Source organism: Typopeltis vanoorti, chromosome 8, assembly GCF_054136105.1.
Source record: "Typopeltis vanoorti isolate ZY-2024b chromosome 8, IOZ_Tvanoo_1.0, whole genome shotgun sequence".
Taxonomy (NCBI): Eukaryota; Metazoa; Arthropoda; class Arachnida; order Uropygi; family Thelyphonidae; genus Typopeltis; species Typopeltis vanoorti.
The window spans coordinates 149,161,600-149,180,681 of NC_143556.1; the positions used below are offsets into that span (position 1 = coordinate 149,161,600).

General features: G+C 35.1%; 1 protein-coding gene across 1 annotated transcript in view; it reads left to right on the plus strand.

Moving 5' to 3' along the window:
* The window catches only part of Usp39 (ubiquitin specific protease 39), a 407,046-nt gene extending 390,420 nt beyond the window's left edge, over positions 1–16,626 (plus strand). Inside the window, exons 13-14 of the mRNA XM_090396479.1 lie at positions 10,684–10,770; positions 16,266–16,626. Of these exons, the coding sequence (XP_090252605.1) occupies positions 10,684–10,770; positions 16,266–16,304 (126 nt within the window). The 3' untranslated portion in view covers positions 16,305–16,626. The remainder of the gene's footprint in view (positions 1–10,683; positions 10,771–16,265) is intronic.
* The last annotated feature ends 2,456 nt before the right edge of the window (positions 16,627–19,082 follow it).

The following is a 19,082-nucleotide window of genomic DNA, read 5'->3' on the forward strand; positions in this document are numbered from 1 at the left end:
ACTTTTGGTATATGATCAGGAGTGAACCAATGCTGATTTTTCTCTTTGATTCAATCAAGGAAGAAGCAGGCAAGCATATCCTGCCATGCAGGGATGTAACTGGAAGAAGGTGGGTCAGTCGTAGGGGCTAAGGTCCTCTTTCACACTTTCTTGCAGAATAGCATCTCTTCACCTTCTGATATGGGATATTCTGCTTGGGTTTGAAGTTTTGAATCTTCTTTTCATTCTTCTGCCTTAAGCATGCTCAGGAGTAGGCTCCCTCACAATTAAATTAAGTCATTTTGGTGTTTTTGAACATACAGTCCTTGTTCTCTTGCTCTTTATTGCCATGAGTGGTCTGAAAATGAGTGTACCTCTGACACTTAAAGAACTGGAAAGGATTCAGGAAACCCAACTCAATTCTTTTGAAATTAGCACTTCCAGTTTGAAAATAAAGAAACATAACTTTTAGATGTCAGCAGAAATGTGTGCTGATTACTGTATGTGCAGCCAAAATCCATTGCTACCATGGGCATATGAAGTCAACTGTTTTAGCTGCTCAGCTAATGAAATTCCTTTATTATTACAGAGAAATGAGCAACAATATATCTATCACACTTCAAGTCTAAGAATCTAAAAATTCTTACATGGGAGTTACAAAACAAAAATTAACGTTGTACACAGGGGGGTGTAGTCGGGCCAGGGCGACGGCCTGGTACTTTTTTAAAACTATCAAATTTTTTAATTCATTATAATAAATTATAAGAATTATAATAATGAGACTTATAACGCATTTCTAGCTTTAGGTCAAAAAATAGCAGCTTGTACTCTTGTCATTTTCGTTTCACAAAACAAGACAGTCTCTCTGCTATATGGGTGTTGCATATTGCAATAATAATAATAATTATGCCACACTTCGTGCTCTGGGTTTTTGTTTCCAAGGTAGAGCCCTGGCACTATTTCTTTTAGGACTACACCTCTGGTTGTACAGCTATAATACTGTTGTGTATATTATGGTTAAAATAACAACTGTTTAAGAAGAATACCTATCATTGTTCTTTTTTAACAGCTGTAGGGGGTTCCAGTTCATCAAACGTTAAGGCTGTTATTGAGGCTAAGAGTAAACCATGTAAATAATGCCACATTCTATATCTGTGTGATAATTTCTTAGCATGTTGCTTTACAGAAATGTAGTGAAGGTTATTCACCCAGATGAAATCCTTAATAAGAACCCGGTCTTTATCATGCATGGTGTATAGAAGATCATATAATACATACTTCACACTTTCATTTATTCCACCGATCATGAGTGAAGAATGCAAGATAACTTATTGTAAAAGTAATGCTTGCAACCCAAGATGAACTTTCTTCAGTTTATATTATTTGCAGCTCTTTCACTGCATATCTTGCTTGCAATGAGTTAAATGTTTTGTACCATTTTTGTAAACCCTAATGATACTACAAGATATTTAGACTTGTAGGTCTTATACATGACAATAAATCCAGTCAAGTTTAAAAAGGTTGTCAATATCCATGTGGTAAAAAATTTTCAAAAGAGATTGTTGCCTATTTCTTGCATATCCATGTGGTAAAGAATTTTCAAAAGAGATTGTTGCCTATTTCTTGTATATGGAACTTCAGAGGTGCTTGAAGCATAGTAATTGAGATATGAATACATTTCCAAAAATTTTAGACACTAACTACCCATAATCAGTGATATAAGGCAAACATTCAACAATTGTTTCAATTCATGCATTCCGACTGAAATGATAACTGGTTAGTTTAGTTTAAACATTGCATATATATATATATACACCCGCTGTCCAAAAAGAAACCGAACTTTTCGAAAATAGAAGAAACTAGTGGTGCCATCTGTTGTATCTTTTAGTTGTCGAAAGCTGCAACCTTCATTAGTGTTGTGTCAACTGTTTATGACATTTGTTTCATTAGAAGTCGAGTTATAGTGCCAAGAGTGACAGTGTGTTTTGACGAATAGTCAGAAAATGGGTTTCAAACAGAGAGCTGTGATTGACTTTTGTGTTAAACTTGGTAAAAGTTTTTCCGAAATGCATCAAATGCTTCAAAAAGCATACATGATGAATGTTTATCCTGTACTCAAGTTTACAAGTGGTTTAAGCGATTTCAAAGTGGTTGTGAGACGCTTGAGATCGACGAAAAGCCAGGCTATCCAAAAACTGGACTGAGCAAAATTAACATCCAAAAAGTGCGTGATTTCATCAAAGGAAACCTGAAATTGTCCGTGAGATTGAAGATGAATTGGGGATTCCAAAATCAACTGTGCACAACATTTTGACCGAGAGTTTGGACCTTCGTAAATTGAATTCACGATTTGTTCCCCACAAGTTGACCAACGACCAAATTCTTTTTTAATTTATACTGTTTTTAACTGTTTATGCACGTTTAGCTGAGTGCTTGTTGAACTGTCTTTTTTGTGTATCTATTTCGATATTGGTGCAAATAAACAATACACTTTGTGAAGTTTTTTTAGGTTTGTATTTATTATGTGTACAGTATGTATTTCTTTTTCTAAGTGACATGTTTTATTGTAGCTTCGTTTATTTTCTGAATAATCTACCCAAGCATCATTTCACTGATCAGCGTATTATTTTCAACATGGGCCAGAGAAAACTAAGAAGAGAAGAAGAAAATCACAATCAAAATTAAGAAAGAGATTGTGGAAAAATATTAGAAAGGAGTCAGGCAAGGTGGTCTGTGCAAGCAGATCATCTTGACTTGTCCAAATCCACCATAGTTACAATTGTGAAGAAAGCAGATTTTTATAAGGAACTAGATGTGGCCAAAGGAGTATCTATTGTGTCATCTAGAAGAAATAAAGTTATGGAAGAAATGGAAACTTTACTACTCATCTGGATAAATGACATACAACTAAAGGAGATAGTGTATCTCAAAACATGATCTGTTTACAAGCCCAAACTATTTACAAAGATCTTTTGCAGAACTTGCCATCCACTAGCAGTAGCAAAGACATCAGTGAAGAGTTTAAAGCTAGCAAAGAATGGTTTGAGATATTCAAGAATAGAACCAGTATCCATAGTGTTGTTAGCCATGGAGAAGGTGCTAGTGCTGACAAAGAAGCTGCTGAAAGGTTCGTGAAAGAATTTCAGAAACTGATAGAATCAGAAGGTTATGGACTAGAACAAGTTTTCAACTGTGATGAAACTGAGCTTTTTTGGAAGAAAATGCCTAAGAGAACGTTCATCACTAAGGAGGAAATGGCATTGCCAGGACATAAGCCAATGAAAGACAGACTAACTTTGCTTTTTTGTGCCAATGCCAGTGGTGACCTGAAGATAAAACCTCTGTTGGGTTACCACTCTGAAAATCCTAGAGTCCTCAGAAAGTTAACAGGCATAAACTCAGCGTTATGTGGAGAAATAAGAGCAGAGCCTGGGTAACTAGGCAATTCTTCTGTGAGTGGATGACAGAGGTCTTTGCTCCCACAGTGAAACAGTATCTACAAGAAAAGGGTCTGCCTGAGAAAGTTCTTATAATGGACAATGCTCCAGCATATCCACCACAGTTGGAAGAAGATTTGGATGAAGAGTTTAATTTCATCAGAATTAAGCACCTTACCGGCTATTATATTGCAGGAATGAAGGAACCAACAACTTATACGGGAATTGCGGTGAATGAAGTGGAGGTGAATAGTCTATTACAAAACCTCAATGTGAATACATCTGTAGGATTGGATGGTATACCAGCTCATGTCGTACATGAAGCGGCTAAAGAATTGTCAGTGCCCTTGATCATTTTGTTTAATTTGAGTCTCGAGTCTGGGTTAGTCCCGAGAGGGTGGAAAGAGGGGAAAATAGTTCCACTGCATAAAGGAGGTTTCAAGACCACAGTTGAAAATTACCGACCGATCAGCATATCAGGAGTCGTCGTGAAGGTCTTGGAGAAAGTAGTTAAGAGGAAAATACAGGAATGGATAGATGAAAATGGGATACTGTATTGGGGACAGCATGGTTTTGTGAAGGGTAGATCATGCCTCAGTAACTTGCTCACGTTTTATAACACAGTGACGTTACTGAACTGGATAAGGGTAATGGGTTTACAGTGATTCTGCTGGACCTTGCTAAGACCTTTGATAGAATACCACATGGAATTCTAATCAGTAAACTGCAGCATATGGGGATGGATATAGGCAGTGGTGTGCTATAAGGGACTCGCCTGAGCCCTTTGTTAAATTTTTCTCAAATTTGTGAGCCCCTTGTTCTTCTTACTTACTTTTTTATGTTTTCAAAAAAAAATATAATATTTTGAAATATATTTAAGCGACAAACTCATACGGTAACTTAACAAAGTGATTTTATTAAATAAAATATTATAATTACTGTTACCACCATTTTACAAATAAGAATTCACTTTTGGTAATCACATATAAATAAATAGTACTATAAAATAATGCACCTTGATTGGTACTGCTGATTATCACTTGAAGTATAAAAACAAAAGAGAAATAAATATAACGTACTTCAATAGATAATATTTATTTATTCTTTATAGATTGTTTGTCATAAAAACTTCTGTCGCAAGCAAAAGAAATTTATTTTGTTTATAAAAAATGCGGACTATTGCATATGTGCGATTATAAAGGATTATATTCTTATTATATTTTGATAGTTAAATAATGTTTTTCTTATGTAAGATAAATTAACACAGATGATTGTGTGCAAATATTTCATGTTTAGATCATGAAATATTTCTTTAAAAATGATAGTGTTACACCTGATATCTTAGGAATATAGTATTCTCAGCCATCATGTTGTAACATGAAGAATAAATATCATAAATTAAAACCCCTGCATAAAAAAATGAATTATTTAATGGAAAATTTCTTGCATCCAGTAATATGTATAAAACGTAAGGGTTGTTGTTAAAGTAGCTGATAAAGGAAGGAATGTATTAATATTGTAATATGACTTAAAATAAGGAATTCTAACTAAATAAGTAGCTAACAAAGGAAAGTATAGATTAATATTGTAAAACGATTAAAAATGAGAGAGTTAAGTAAATAAGTAGAAAGGGGTGAGTCATAAAATACGTTATGTGAGAGATTAAGTTATTAAGTAGAATTCATAGAAAAAGTTTGAAAGGGGATTAAGTCAGGCTAGCACAAGAAAAGCAAAGCTGTCGCTTAGGGCCGATCCCCGGATTGAAACATTGAGAACGGGCTTGCCGATCAAATGACGTTTGGCGAGAAAACGCCACCCTAATTGGTCGATGATTAAAAAACAAGTAGAAGGAGGAGAAAAGGTACCGTTAGGGGAGCAGCTATAAAAGGGCTGGTAAACCCCTGGGGAGGACTTTTTTTTGGATAGTCGCTTTTGTCCTTGGAGTTTGGTTTTGGTTCCGGTGGAGTTCACGGGGTTTTCCTGAGCGGCGACAGGGGTGATATCTCCTCGTCACAACACGGAAACGAAAGTGAGCAGGATTTCGATTCCCGTTTTTCCGAGTAGGAAGCAAAGGAAAAATTGCCATAGAGTCCTAGAAAAGGAGGGATCTTCTTCGTTTCGATGCTAGTGATAACTACGCAAAGCAGAAAGCTGTAAAGAGATCGATGTCCTTGTTGCTGATAGTAGAGCAAATATATGTGTGCTAAAGTATTCCAGAGTTACGAGAAGTTATGCCAGAGGTTCGTTTGGAAAAGAATAAAGGCCCATACGAACAGCTCAAGAAAGGTACTGTAAATCATAACCTATGTTAGCTAGAAATTTGTCTGTGAGAAGTATCGTGATTCCAATACAGAACTGTTGAAGTTATACTAGGACTTTAGTATATGATAGAATGTGTTATGTGTAGATTGACTAGTGTTAAAGATTTGTGAATGATTAAGAGTCCTAAGGTATTTTTGCATGTCTATTATATTGCACAAGATATTTAAATGACATAATTGTGTGTTAGTGCAAATACGGTATAACGGAATAGTGTGAACTAATTACGTATCCTAAGAATTGAATGCCTAATGTAATGTATAAAATAATTGAAATGTCACAAGTATGTGTTAGCAGTGAATGATTTGTTAATGACTTCAGTATGAATAATCAGATAGTGTGAATTGATCTAATTTGTTCACATCAGGTGAATTTATGATTTAATGTGTATGGCGGCATAATCACAAATAGCCATATTGCTTGTAATGATTTAATGATAGTCTATAAGTATTTTAGTTTAGTATTTGAATTGTACCATGTTTAGAAACTTAATAAACCTTTTGTTCAATGATAAAAGAGTTGTCTGATGTTGCTAATCTAATGCACCGCTTAAAATCATCGTACCTAATCACGCGGGAAATTTAATGTTGAGGAAAGAGATTAAGAGTCACGACTGCAATAATATTTAAATACTAAGAGATATATTCGAGATTGACTTTCTCCCTATTCATGACAACATAAATGGTGCAGTTGATAACCACTTGAAAATATTGTACTTAGTCGCACGGAAGATTTAAGTTGAGAATCGAGTTAAGTGTCACGACTGCAATAGTTACACTTTCAGATATATTTGAGTTCTTTCTCCTTGTTTATGTATGTAATATCCTAAACTAAATATCCCAAAAGGCGCAGTATAAATACAAATATTAGGGGTACTACAGGGAGCAATAACTTAGATATTGGTATAAGTTTTGGTAAAATCTCGGGCATAGAAGTTAGAAGAATATAGATAAAAGGAATTTGTAAGATTAGAATAGAAATCGTAAATTGGGACACAACAATAGCCCTTACAGGTTGATTGTCCCCCTCATACTTTTTGATTGGCATTTGTACACAAGCTGTATTAATAAGAGTTTTTGTGTGAAATATGGCTTTTTTTTTTTTTTTTTTTTTTTTTTTTTTTTTTTTTTTCTCTTGGCAGTTCGGCCCTTTATTAAAATTTCCACAGCTCACTACTGGATATAGGGTTGATGAGATGGATAGTAGGGTGGTTGATGGAGAGATACGAGAGAGTAGTTTATTCATGAGTAGAGTCCAAAAGACGGCCTGTGACAAGTGGTGTGCCACAGGGTTCTGTTCTTGGACCACTGCTGTTTAATTTGTTCATTAACAACATAGGGAAGGATCTAAGAGGAACAGTTCATTTGTTCGCTGATGATGCAAAGTTAGGTAGGGCAATAGTAAATGCAGAAGATGTCAAAATTTTGCAGGATGATTTGGATAGTTTGGAGGACTGGGCTAAGGAGAATGGATATCAGTTTAATGTGGCAAAATGTAAGGTTATGCATTTTGGGGTGAAAAGATTAGCAGCAGTATACCACATTGGTGGAACTGTACTCCAGGAGATTGACGTGTCCAGGGATTTAGGAGTGTTGGTGGATAGGGAGATGAAGTTTAGGGGACACATTGCAAAAATGGCTAAATCAGCCCATCAAATCACCTGGTTACTGAAGAATACTTTGACGAGCAGAGACAAGCAAGTTATTGTTCCTCTGTCTTGATAAGACCCCCCCATCTAGACTATTGTGCCCAGATTTGGGTGCCAGGGTTTTTCCTTGATGGAGAAGAGGTGGAGAGCATCCAGAGAAGAGTGACCAAGATGATAGCAGGTCTATGGAATGAAACTTATGAGAACAGGTTGAAGATTTGTGGGTTGCAGAAATTAGTTGATAGGCGGAAGAGAGGGGGGGGTGTGTGATTGAGACATTCAAATTACTGAAGGGTTTCTATAAGATTAATTCAGAAGATATTTTTGAGAACGGGACTGGTGGTGGGAGGACTAGGGGCCATCCATGGAAACTGTGCAAGGGTGTTAGAGCTAGGTTTTTTACTTGGAGAGCAGTGAATGAGTGGAATAAGCTGCCAGAGTCTGTTGTGGGTGCCGGATGGAAGGCTGCAGCATGGAAGAGGGAATACAACCCAGACCTCTGCTTTGTTACCCAAAATTTGCAAAATGAACCAATAAACACAACAAGACAAGTCCTTAAAGATTTTCCACACAGCCGATATCGCCCAGTATTGGTAGAAGTAGGAATACAAATACCAATAATATGGTCTATTCCATGACCAAGATGGAATTTTAGAAAAGCGAACTGGCAGGATTTTTCACAAGAACTGGATAAAATAGTATGCTGGATACCTCCTGTGAGTGAAAACTACAACAGATTTATTGGAACAGTCATATCAACAGCGAAGAAGTATATTCCAAGGGGTTTCCGAAAGGAATACATACCTGGCTGGAATAAAGACTGCAAAGAGCTATACCAAGTCTACTTAGAATCTGGTGACTGTGACATAGCTGACAAATTACTCCAGATGCTTGATAATGAGCGCAGAGAAAAATGGATAAAAACTACAGAGGACTTAGACTTTAAAAAATCAAGTAGAAAAGCATGGAGCCTATTAAAGAAGTTAGGTGGAAGTAACCCAATCACTCGTAAAGATCCTTTGGTAACTCCAGATCAAATTGCCTGTCGAATAACCTCGCTGTCTAGAGCTCTCGAGATCATCAACACACACAGGAAGTTAAACGAACACTCAAAAACTTACGACAAAGTTCAGATGGCAGTTCTCAATTTTCAAGAGAATTTACCACAGACGAAATAACTGAGGCCTTGAAGGAGGTGAAAACTGGCAAAGCACCAGGCTTTGATGGTGTTCACCCTGAATTCTTGGTAAACTGTGGAAAAAATACTCATCAATGGCTATCAAGATCCTTTTCTCACATTTAAAGACCAGAAACCTTCCAACAGCCTTTAAGAAAACCAAAATAATAGCCATATTAAACCCATCAAGCCTCAAAATCAAGTAGAGAGCTATCGCCCAATTGTGCTCCTCAGTTGCTGTTATAAGCTCCTCGAGAGACTCCTCCTTAACAGAATTGGGCCAAAAATATCTGAAGTTATCCCTGTTGAGCTGTCTTTTATACTAGATCTGTTGATGTAATTTTATCATGTCTCTGTCATTTTTTGTGTAATTCTTTGCCTGTGATACCTGAAGAAGTTGAATCATTCAATGAAACTAGTTGTATCTTAATATTAAACCTTGTTGTTTTTTCATTCTCAGTATATAATCTCAGTCATTAAAATTAATTTTTTATAATATTTTCTACTGAGTAAAGATGAACCAATAATATATGTATATATATATATGTATAATCTTTATATATGTTTATATATATAATCATATGTTTATATGTATAATTAAATGCATATGTATAATATATATAATATGTATAATCATATATATATAGAGTTGTTGTTGCTCCCAATGTAATTTTACAACCAATAGATAATATTAATAATAGGACTCTAGCGTTGATGTAGTAAGTTTTTTTTTTTTTTTTCACCAGAGGTCAGGCCAATAATTGTTGTAACGGTTAGTCAGTAACTTGAACAAACCATGTAGATTGTAGTGCAGCTTGTTTCTCTGTGTATAGTATATATGCTCCAGAAGATGATCTTGATATAAAGGTCGAAACGTCGAATGTGGATTTCGGTTTATATTAAACTAAAGTTTTACTCAAACACGGTAGTTGTCTCCATAATTTTCCAAAATGTATGTTTTATGTTATTTTTTTTATGTTTCATACCATTAAATTGTTACAGGGAACTTATTTTTGGAAAATACAATTATCTATCACTTGGTCTGCCATGTTTAAGGTAAAGTCAGCAGTCATCGGAGACCACATAATAGATAATTGCATTTTCCAAAAATAAGTTCCCTGTAACAATTTAACGGTATGAAACATATAATTCTAGCGTCAGCAAGTAAGGAAGTAGTGAAATAATTATATATAAAGTACCACATGATGTGATAACTTAAAAAATTTAAGGAACTATTTTATGCAGCGCAAGCCTATAGTACGAATGGTAAGAAAAACTGGAAATGTAGCTTATTCCACTACTTTCAAGGTAACCTGAAAAAAGAGTATAGTGACAATGGGTTCTACTATCCAAATTCTCTCAAATAATGGAGAAAACTGACCTCACAACTAGTCAAACCATATAAGAAATTGGCACCTCTCCACTTATCTGCACCTCTCCAGCTACTTCCCCTAGACCTACCTGACGTATACCGCATCCCTTGCGGTTGCAAACTGTCCTACTATGGCCAAACAGGCACGACAGCCAAACACAAGGACTACATCCAGTTCCACCAATACAGCCACTCAGGCATTGGACACCACCACAGAATATGCTGAACAAAGGCCACTTTATTACACTGCAGCAAGTACAAGATTAGCAACCATGTGTAGTCATCTCACTACAAAAGATTATTCCTTGAATCAACTGAAAAACTTTCCAAGCCTCAACAAATTTGGGAAGCTTACATTCTAAGATCGTTAACCCATTAGGGGCACCTTTTAGGACTCCAGAACTGACGTCAGTTACTTTTCTTCAGCTTCATTTGCTTAGTGTGAATGCCTGCATGTACATATCATTGTTTTGTGATCCCTGAAGATGACAATGAAACATTGCCAAAATATAGATAATTAATAGTTATTTCAAAAAAAAATTAGAAGTATGTCTAGCCAACATATAAGTTTATATACAAGAATTTCAGAGTTTGGTGATTTCCGAGAATCAATGATCTCTGCTAATGACAGCATTGTTGAATTTAAGAAAATACAAACTGAATAATGCAAGGAAAAACATGAATCAAGAATTGTTAGTCAATATGTATTTAAATATACATATATTAATCACTGAAATTTTCTGATTTTCAGGGATCAGGAAAATGGTATGAAATGCAAGATTTGCATGTGACAGAAATTCTTCCCCAGATGATCACTTTGTCAGAAGCTTATATACAGGTAAATTTTTTTCTCTCAGTATTTTCTGAAATATCTAATTTGGTCTGTGAATGTTTGGAATTCATTGAAACAGCTGAACCAGCAATGGTTCTGCTGCTTCAATAGAAAGAACATCATCTCCAAGTTGATGTGTGACAGCACTTTGCTCCAAGGCAAAGTGCTGTCGCAAGGAATTAATTTATGTAATTATTTATTTATTTTTTTTTTTCAAATGGAATCATGGAAGAATATATATATAATATTTAATAAGAACAACACTAACTTTTTTTTTTCTCCATAAAGGCAAAATAAAAAAAAATCTAGTAACCTCATTTAACCCACACAAATTAGCATCCCTTATATGCTCTCCTTGAAAACCAGCTACAAACCCTAGGTATGTCAGGACCAACAGAAGAATCTGAGTACAATGACTTCAGTTCACACAAGGACACAAGGAAATTAGTGAATATTTATTTAAAGGCCATATATTTCAGCCTGGAAATGTCAACAGTGGCAGTGTTAATTAATTAAAAGGTAGGACGCAAACAACGGATTGATTTAAAACATTGAGAACCATGCGATGTTATATATACAACAATGCAAACGTATTATTAGTTATTAACTATATTATGAAAAAAAAAAAAAAACCTTTAATGATGAATGATTAGAAGACTTTCCTATCTTAAATAGTGAGAAGCAAGGCTTCTACACTTTTTTAAATAAATGGTCAAATTTAGCAACAGAGATGGAGCATTGGATATTATGGTCTGCATCTATTCCATGTAAATAAGGCCATATTTATCAGACAGGATACTGTTGATAACGTACACCCCTGTGTTTTTGTGTGAACTGTAGAAACCTTATGTCATATCCACATGAATTCCTAAAATAGGACACACCTCTGAGAATGTGGAGAACCCACCTGGTTCTTTGTGTTCCTAAAGCAACCATGTGTAGTCATCTCTACATACTCATATAAACTTAGCTGGTACTTATCCCAATGCATAAAAGCAATCATATATCCAGTCTATTCAGAACAGGTCTGCCATCATGTCAACTTCTCCACTACTTGGTTCTGCCATTCGAGGTTCACAGCTGACCTCTAAGTCAATATAACCCACCACTGGACACATGCCATGAAAAGATTTGGAGAAACACTTGCTGTTGCTCTTGACATTTCCAGAGCTTTTGCCCATGTATGGCATCAAGGCCTGCTAAACAAATTTCCATCCTTTTGTCTACTTGCAAATCTTTATAATTGGGTGGATGGCTACCTCATGATTGTTCTATTAATTCTATTCACAGCTATCTGGATGACAGTACTAATACATTTCAAGCTTCAGGATCAGCTTCAGCCAGTGCTTGAACATTGATCTGCATATACTATTCTTCGCTTAGACAAGGACTTTTATAATAGTGATAACTGAGTGGCTACATGATAATTTTGCCAAGGCATTTGACAAAATACCACATGGAACTCTGTTATGCAAATTATAACAAACAGAAATGAATACGTTGCTGATTACATGGATATAAGAGCAGAAAGCAGGCAACTACTGGCATGTCATAATTTCCTGTGCTATGACCACTACTGTTTAATCTGTACATGAATGATATAGGAAATAATCTGAAGCGAAATATGTAGTTGTTTGCTGATGATGTAAAATTGGTCGCAGTAATAGTTCATTAAGCCAATGTGGAGTTCAACATGGTCTACATCTATCCCCTTTATGGGAGATAATTTTTTGATCTGCTATTCTTTAATTTATATCTTTTTTATTTTAGGAAATTGTCCGTTTTGGTTATCTTGCATGAGCTATTAAGGTAGCACTTTTTAGAATTGTAATTGTTCTATAATCCTGTATACTGAAGAAGCCTATGGCACTTAAAAATTCAAAAATAAATGAGTTTTCCTCTGTTTTTCTAGTTATTATTATGGGTGTCAGTTTAATGCAAAGAAATGTAAAATTACATATTTTGGGATAAACAGATTGCAAATTGTGTATCGTATCGATGGAACTGCATTCTAGGAGGTAATTGAAGTGAAGTTTAGAGGGCACATTGCTAAGATAGCTCATAGGACTGGATTATTTGGCTATTGAAGAACACAGAAGTAGAGATAAAGAAGTTATTTTTCTCTGGGATAAAGCAGTGGAGAGGATTTGTGGGTTACATAAGTTGGTTGTTATGTGAAAAGAGGGAATATGTTTCAGCACTTGGCTAGATGTGTGTGTGGGGGGGGGGGGGGGGACGATGAGATCTTTCCTGAAAGTTGAATAGGGACACTAGTACTAGATTTTTCACTCACTTGAATGGAATAGGCTGCCAGACTCAGTTGTGAGTGCTTTTGTCTGTTAATGGGTTCAAGGAGTATGATAGATATTATGCAAATAGTTTGGGTCTCCCATCTTCAGTCTCCACGGAGGTGACTATACAATAATAATAAAAACATTCAAGAGGAACATAATCAGGTGGGTGTACTTGAGATAGAAAACCCCACAAAATACGTGAAGTAGATTTGAGCATTTTAACCAAAAGTTCAGAGATATATAAGTTTTTCATCGGTGCACTGCATATTATGGAGAAGGCATGGTCAGAATTTGTTATTCTGACCATGCCTTCATGCCTTCATACACATTGGAGGCGAGTCATTAGAAAGGATAGCTCCTATAGGGTAAAGGTTGTTTCTGATTGGAGACAAACTACAGTGGTAAAAAAAAAAATGATCTTTATGGAATTTGGGAGTTCTGGAAATTTTATTCAGGATATGATGGGCTGGTCATTACCATGATTCAACATAATAGGGGATGACTCACCTCCAAGTCTCAGTAATATCAATTGTGTCAATATGGTACCTCTCTAATTCATTTACTGGCTCCACTTCTTTTCAGTGATATTTATCTTGTCATATTGACAAGTCAATTTTTTGTTCCTGTAACTGACTGTTAATCATAGGCAGTCCTGAATAAAATCTTTTCTCCCACATTCCATAAACACTTTTTACACTGTAGTTTCTCCAACCAGAATACAATTAGTTTGCTGAATAATCTGGAAACTGAATAAATGAGAGTGGCAAGCCCACTCTCATTTATTCAGTTTCCAAATGGATAACGTGATTGGTGCACCATGCAGATGAGGATGCTAAATTCCTTATATGTGCATGGCTGTTGTTTAGTTTGCAAACAGTCATTGCATTCCAATATTGCGCTATCTGAATACAATGAAAGCATTGTTACCAGTTTCCTTCTATGCTGCCTGGTCATCATAACTACATCATTGGAGGTAACACACAAAATAAGTCTTGTTAATGCAATATATATGAAAACATACAGATGACATACTTGACTGTTGCTGAGCAGGATAAAAAAAAAATAAAAAATAAAATAAAATAAAAAACATTAGTTGCAAGATGCTCCAGAATTCCATGGAAGACATTGAAAATTAAGATATTCTGGATAGCCAGGAGAAATTATCAATACATGAGATAGGAAAAAAATCTAATTTTCAATTTGAGACATGGTAATTAAGATAGTAACTTTGTTCTGTAAATTGAATTTTTTTTTTTAATCATGGTTGGTTTAACTATTTGCATAGTTATTATTACATTTTCAAATGCTATTCAATCTGAACATCATACAAAAATTAATTTATAAGATTCTTTCCTTTGATGTTACATGGTATCAACATTCATTTCGGTAAATTATGGACACAACTGTGTTGCCATTAAAAACGTGCAACACTTTGTAAACAATATTAAGGACATAGCACTTGAAAAAAGTGATTTATTAGTCAGTTTTCACAAATGTGTTTTATATGGAAGCTTTTGAACAATGTGCTCTAGATTCCTTTAATTTAAAACCCCTAAGTTTTGTTTAGATATATTGACAATGTTTCTGTTATCTGGCCCTATGGACATTAGACACTTTACTCAGTCAACTAAACAAAACAACACAAATGCATCCAATTCACAATTATAATTGAAAGTCAGAACACATTTCCTTTTCTTGATGTACTTGTCGCATGACTTCCTGTCAGCTGTGTTTCTTTCACTGTTTACCATAAGCCTACACAAACTATGTGTCATTAACTCACTAAAATATCTGGCTTTAAAGATTTGCTCCAGTGAGCAAGCACTTAAAAGCAATACTTTCCTGAAAAGTGGCTAAAACAAAAATATTCTTCACAAGACTCCACTTAAAAATGAACTTCATAAAAATAAAACTCTAGCCATTCTATACATTAAAGGTCAAATAAAATAAACAGAATACTACAGAAGTACAATCCAAGAATCCATTTCTTCCAGTTACCCACCTGGAATGAACCATATTCATTGCACTTGTAATTTGTCCTATGTATCTGAAACAGGACGTGCAATTCCTGTCCGGAAAAAAAAAGGAACTAAAACGGCATATTAAATTTAATAACTATGGTAAATCTGGCCTTTCTGATCATGCCCTAAATACTCTACATAAAATTTAATAGAAAGGCACATGGTATGAGCATAAATTTGAAGACACCTGTGAAATTGTTATCAATTACCCTAATCTTAACAGTAATTAACAGTAATGGCATATATTCTACCCACATAACCTTTCGGCCCAAGAGTTAATTATAATTAGAATGGGTAATCTAGGATCTTAGATTTAATATAACACTTGTTAAATAATGGATATTATTGCTGGGAAAACTCCCATGTTACTCCTCTTAACAAACTATTATATTTACAGCTATTTTGCCTGCTTCTGTTTAGGAGTGCCCCTGTTTAAATGTCATTAGTTTTTTACTCACGGATTCTTAGGGCATTGTAGATATATATTTACCAATAAATATATGTAGCATAAAGGAAGAGAAATTTACACATACCTTTTTCGGGGTGTTGTGGCTTTTCTTCTTTCTGCAATGTCCAAACAACTGTGTGTGTGTGTTGGGGGGGGGAGGTGTAGGCAATGTGGGAGAATTAAATAGAAATGGAAAAAATCTGGGTTTTTTTGAATAATATATATATATACATATATATTATATTATTAGGGATTGGTGGAGCGTGTTTTTATATTTATATAGGGTGGGAAAGGGTGAAGGGGGTTGAAAACAGCAACTGATTTTTAGAGGGGGGGAGGTTTTGAATTTGAACTTGTTAAATTATTGATTAGGCCACTAATTTTGCTGTAATAAAAGTATTTATATTAATTTGTTCTCTGATGATATAAAGAAGATATAGTTTTGATGCCAAGCCAGTAGAATAACAGTTGATCAAATCATTGTCACTTTTTTGAAATGTAATATAGCTTGTCCTTGCATATACAAGAACAAAGCTATATTACATTTATTTATATATATATACGTCTGTGTATTCAAAATGGTTGAAACATTGGGAAATTAAAGTAATTATTCCTAACATGGTTGTTGTCTCCATAATTTACCAAAATAATTTATGAGATGCGTCATGAAATATGTTATAGCCATTTCTTTTTTAACATTTTTCCTTTATCAACATAAGTGTTATATATTTATTTCAGATCTGGGCAAGGAGATCAGTAAACAACCAAGAAGCATAATTATGTATGTAAACATTTCTATATACTGGAATGTAAATAAAATATTTTCAAGACATACTCTCTTTACACCATATGTTAATGATGGGCATAACTGAATAATCTAGATTGGCGCTTTTAAAAGTGATCAGATATTAATATTATAAATACATTCATATTTCATAGCGAGATGTAAATAACTTATTTCAAAATTTTATCAGAGAGCCTACGAGACTAACCTTCTTTATCAAAGCTTTCGCTTATACTACCGAAGATACAAACTCTGCCCATTAGTACCTATATTTGACTTATCTCATGAAACATATTAAAGATTGTATCTCATTCATGTGTTTCTTTTTCTGTATATACAGCTCATAGCTTTTGTCTACATTCCAGACTCGCACACAATGATCAACATTAGAGTCAATGTCTGCAAGTTATTTTCTTCTGCATTGCAATCATCTGCCATGGTACCAGATAAAAAAAATAATAATAAATAAATAAAAAAACGTATACACACTGCTTATTCAATGTTAATAAGATCGTTATCATTCATTTCTTCTGAATGTAAGTTTAATACCTCCAAACATTTACTGAATGAGGCCAGAATTCACACTGTTGATTCATTCAGTTCAAAATCATGTGTAATTTTTGCTCGTTTTTAGTATAAAAGATGTTTATAGAAGGCAGTAGGCAACTTGTCAACACAAACACACATTTGTGGCTTGCACCACAATTTTTACTATATTCACACTCTGTTACAAAGTCGTGTGTCATTTGGAATTATAAAGCAACTCTTGGCAAAAACACCATGAATTAGTTCATAACAGCCTCCACTTGACTGTATATTATTATCACTTCCACATTTTTATGCAGGGTGGCCATAAAATAACTTTCCCTCTTTGGAGGCATCTGTAGCTAAAACTAATAAACGGAATAAGACCAAATTTTATATTGATACTTTCGAAGGCATGGGGAGATGATATCTGCTGAAAAAAGATTTAGTACCAAAAGTCACCGATAGGGGAAATTTTGGTGTTGACAGAGCCAAAAGCAATCAAATATCTGCAGTAAATGCAGGTAAAAAGGATTATGCAAATTTTACTGTGCATACGTGACAGCAGTGCCACCAATTCCACTTAAAAAGGGATTGGGAACGTTCAGGCAGTTATTCGAATGACTGGCGAATTGTGCTCAATATGCATCCTACTTTGCCTCAGCGTGCTTTACTTGTTAAGTTGTTTTACCTTAAACAGTGCAATGCTATAGCGGCCCTTCGAGAATTTAGAAGGCTTCATAACCTGCGTACAGGTCCTATGTCAGCTGTAGCACTGAGAGCTATGATTAAGAAGTTTGAAGAAACTGGATCACTAGGAGGTAGACCTAGCAGAGGATGGAAAGCAGTGCAAGAAGAGACAGTAACAGACGTTGCTACTACGGTGTTCGACGACACAGGGACCAGTACTTATTAGTTTTAGCTACAGATGCCTCCAAAGAGGGAAAGTTATTTTATGGTCACCCTGTATTTTTAATATAAGTATAGCATGCTGAGGTTCTTAAGGATCAAAGCAGTATAACTGAGAGGTGCCCTCCACATATCCTTTAAAGGAATGCGGAGAACTGACCTAATTTCCAATCCTCATCTTCTTGTGGACCCTGTAGGTATCTACCTGAATACTAAACAAACTAGAATGGGCTGGCAATCTGAGATTTGGCTTAAACCACAATGTAAAATTATGGTAAAACATGAGAGAATTACATTCCGGCTGGGACATTAATTGGTTAAACAAGGCCTTCCCCCCTGTTGTTTTTGTCAGGGAGCAAAAAGACAGCTACTGGAAAAAATCTTGAAACACATGCCAACTTAACATCACCAGAGTTCAAGATTGGTATTATCAACATAAGAAGCCTGAATCACAAAGAAATGGAACTAGGAGTGATTGTAACTTGTAACAAAAAAAAAAGACAAAACCTGGCAAGATCTTTCAAGCAATAAATACAATGTTATATTCCAGGCAATAATAATGAGGAAAAAGGAGTAGCTATAGTATTCAACACTAAATACGAAGCTAATATTCTTGAATGGCAGGCAATATCAAGTAGTGATGTGGGTAAATATCAGAACGAGGAATGGAACAATGAGACTTATTTGTGCCTATGGTCTCACAGAAAGTTCTACTAAGGTAGAACCTTCTGTGGTTCTACCTTAGTACAAGAATTTTTTGAGGGTTTAGAGAAAACAATTGACACAATGAAAAATGAAAAGTTGGTCCTTGTTGGGGATCTAGAGCAGAATAGGAAATGGTTGTCAGACATACAAAAATATTTTGGAAAAATTTGGAGAAAAGAGCAAAACTAATAATAATGGCAAATACCTGTTAGATTTTTGCTCAAGACATGGACTGGTTATTACTAACACGATGTTCCAACATAAAAATGTGCACAAATTGACATGGCTTAAACCACAATGTAAAATTATGGTACAATATGAGAGAATTTCATTCCGGATGGGGCATTACCTGGTTAAACGAGCCCCCCCCCCTGTTGTTTTTGTCATGTGGCAAACAGTGGAAATTCAGCTACTGGAAAAAATCACCAGAGTTCAAGATTGGTACTATCAACATAAGAAGCCTGAATCACAAAGAAATGGAACTAGCAGAAGTGGCTAAGTACCAGATTGACATAAAAAATGTCTCATTGATTGTGTTATTGTTGATAGTGATGTTTCTCCCTTGTGCAGGACACTAGAGTGTACAGAGGATTTGAAATTGGATTTCATATTAAAATGAAGAACATGTAAGA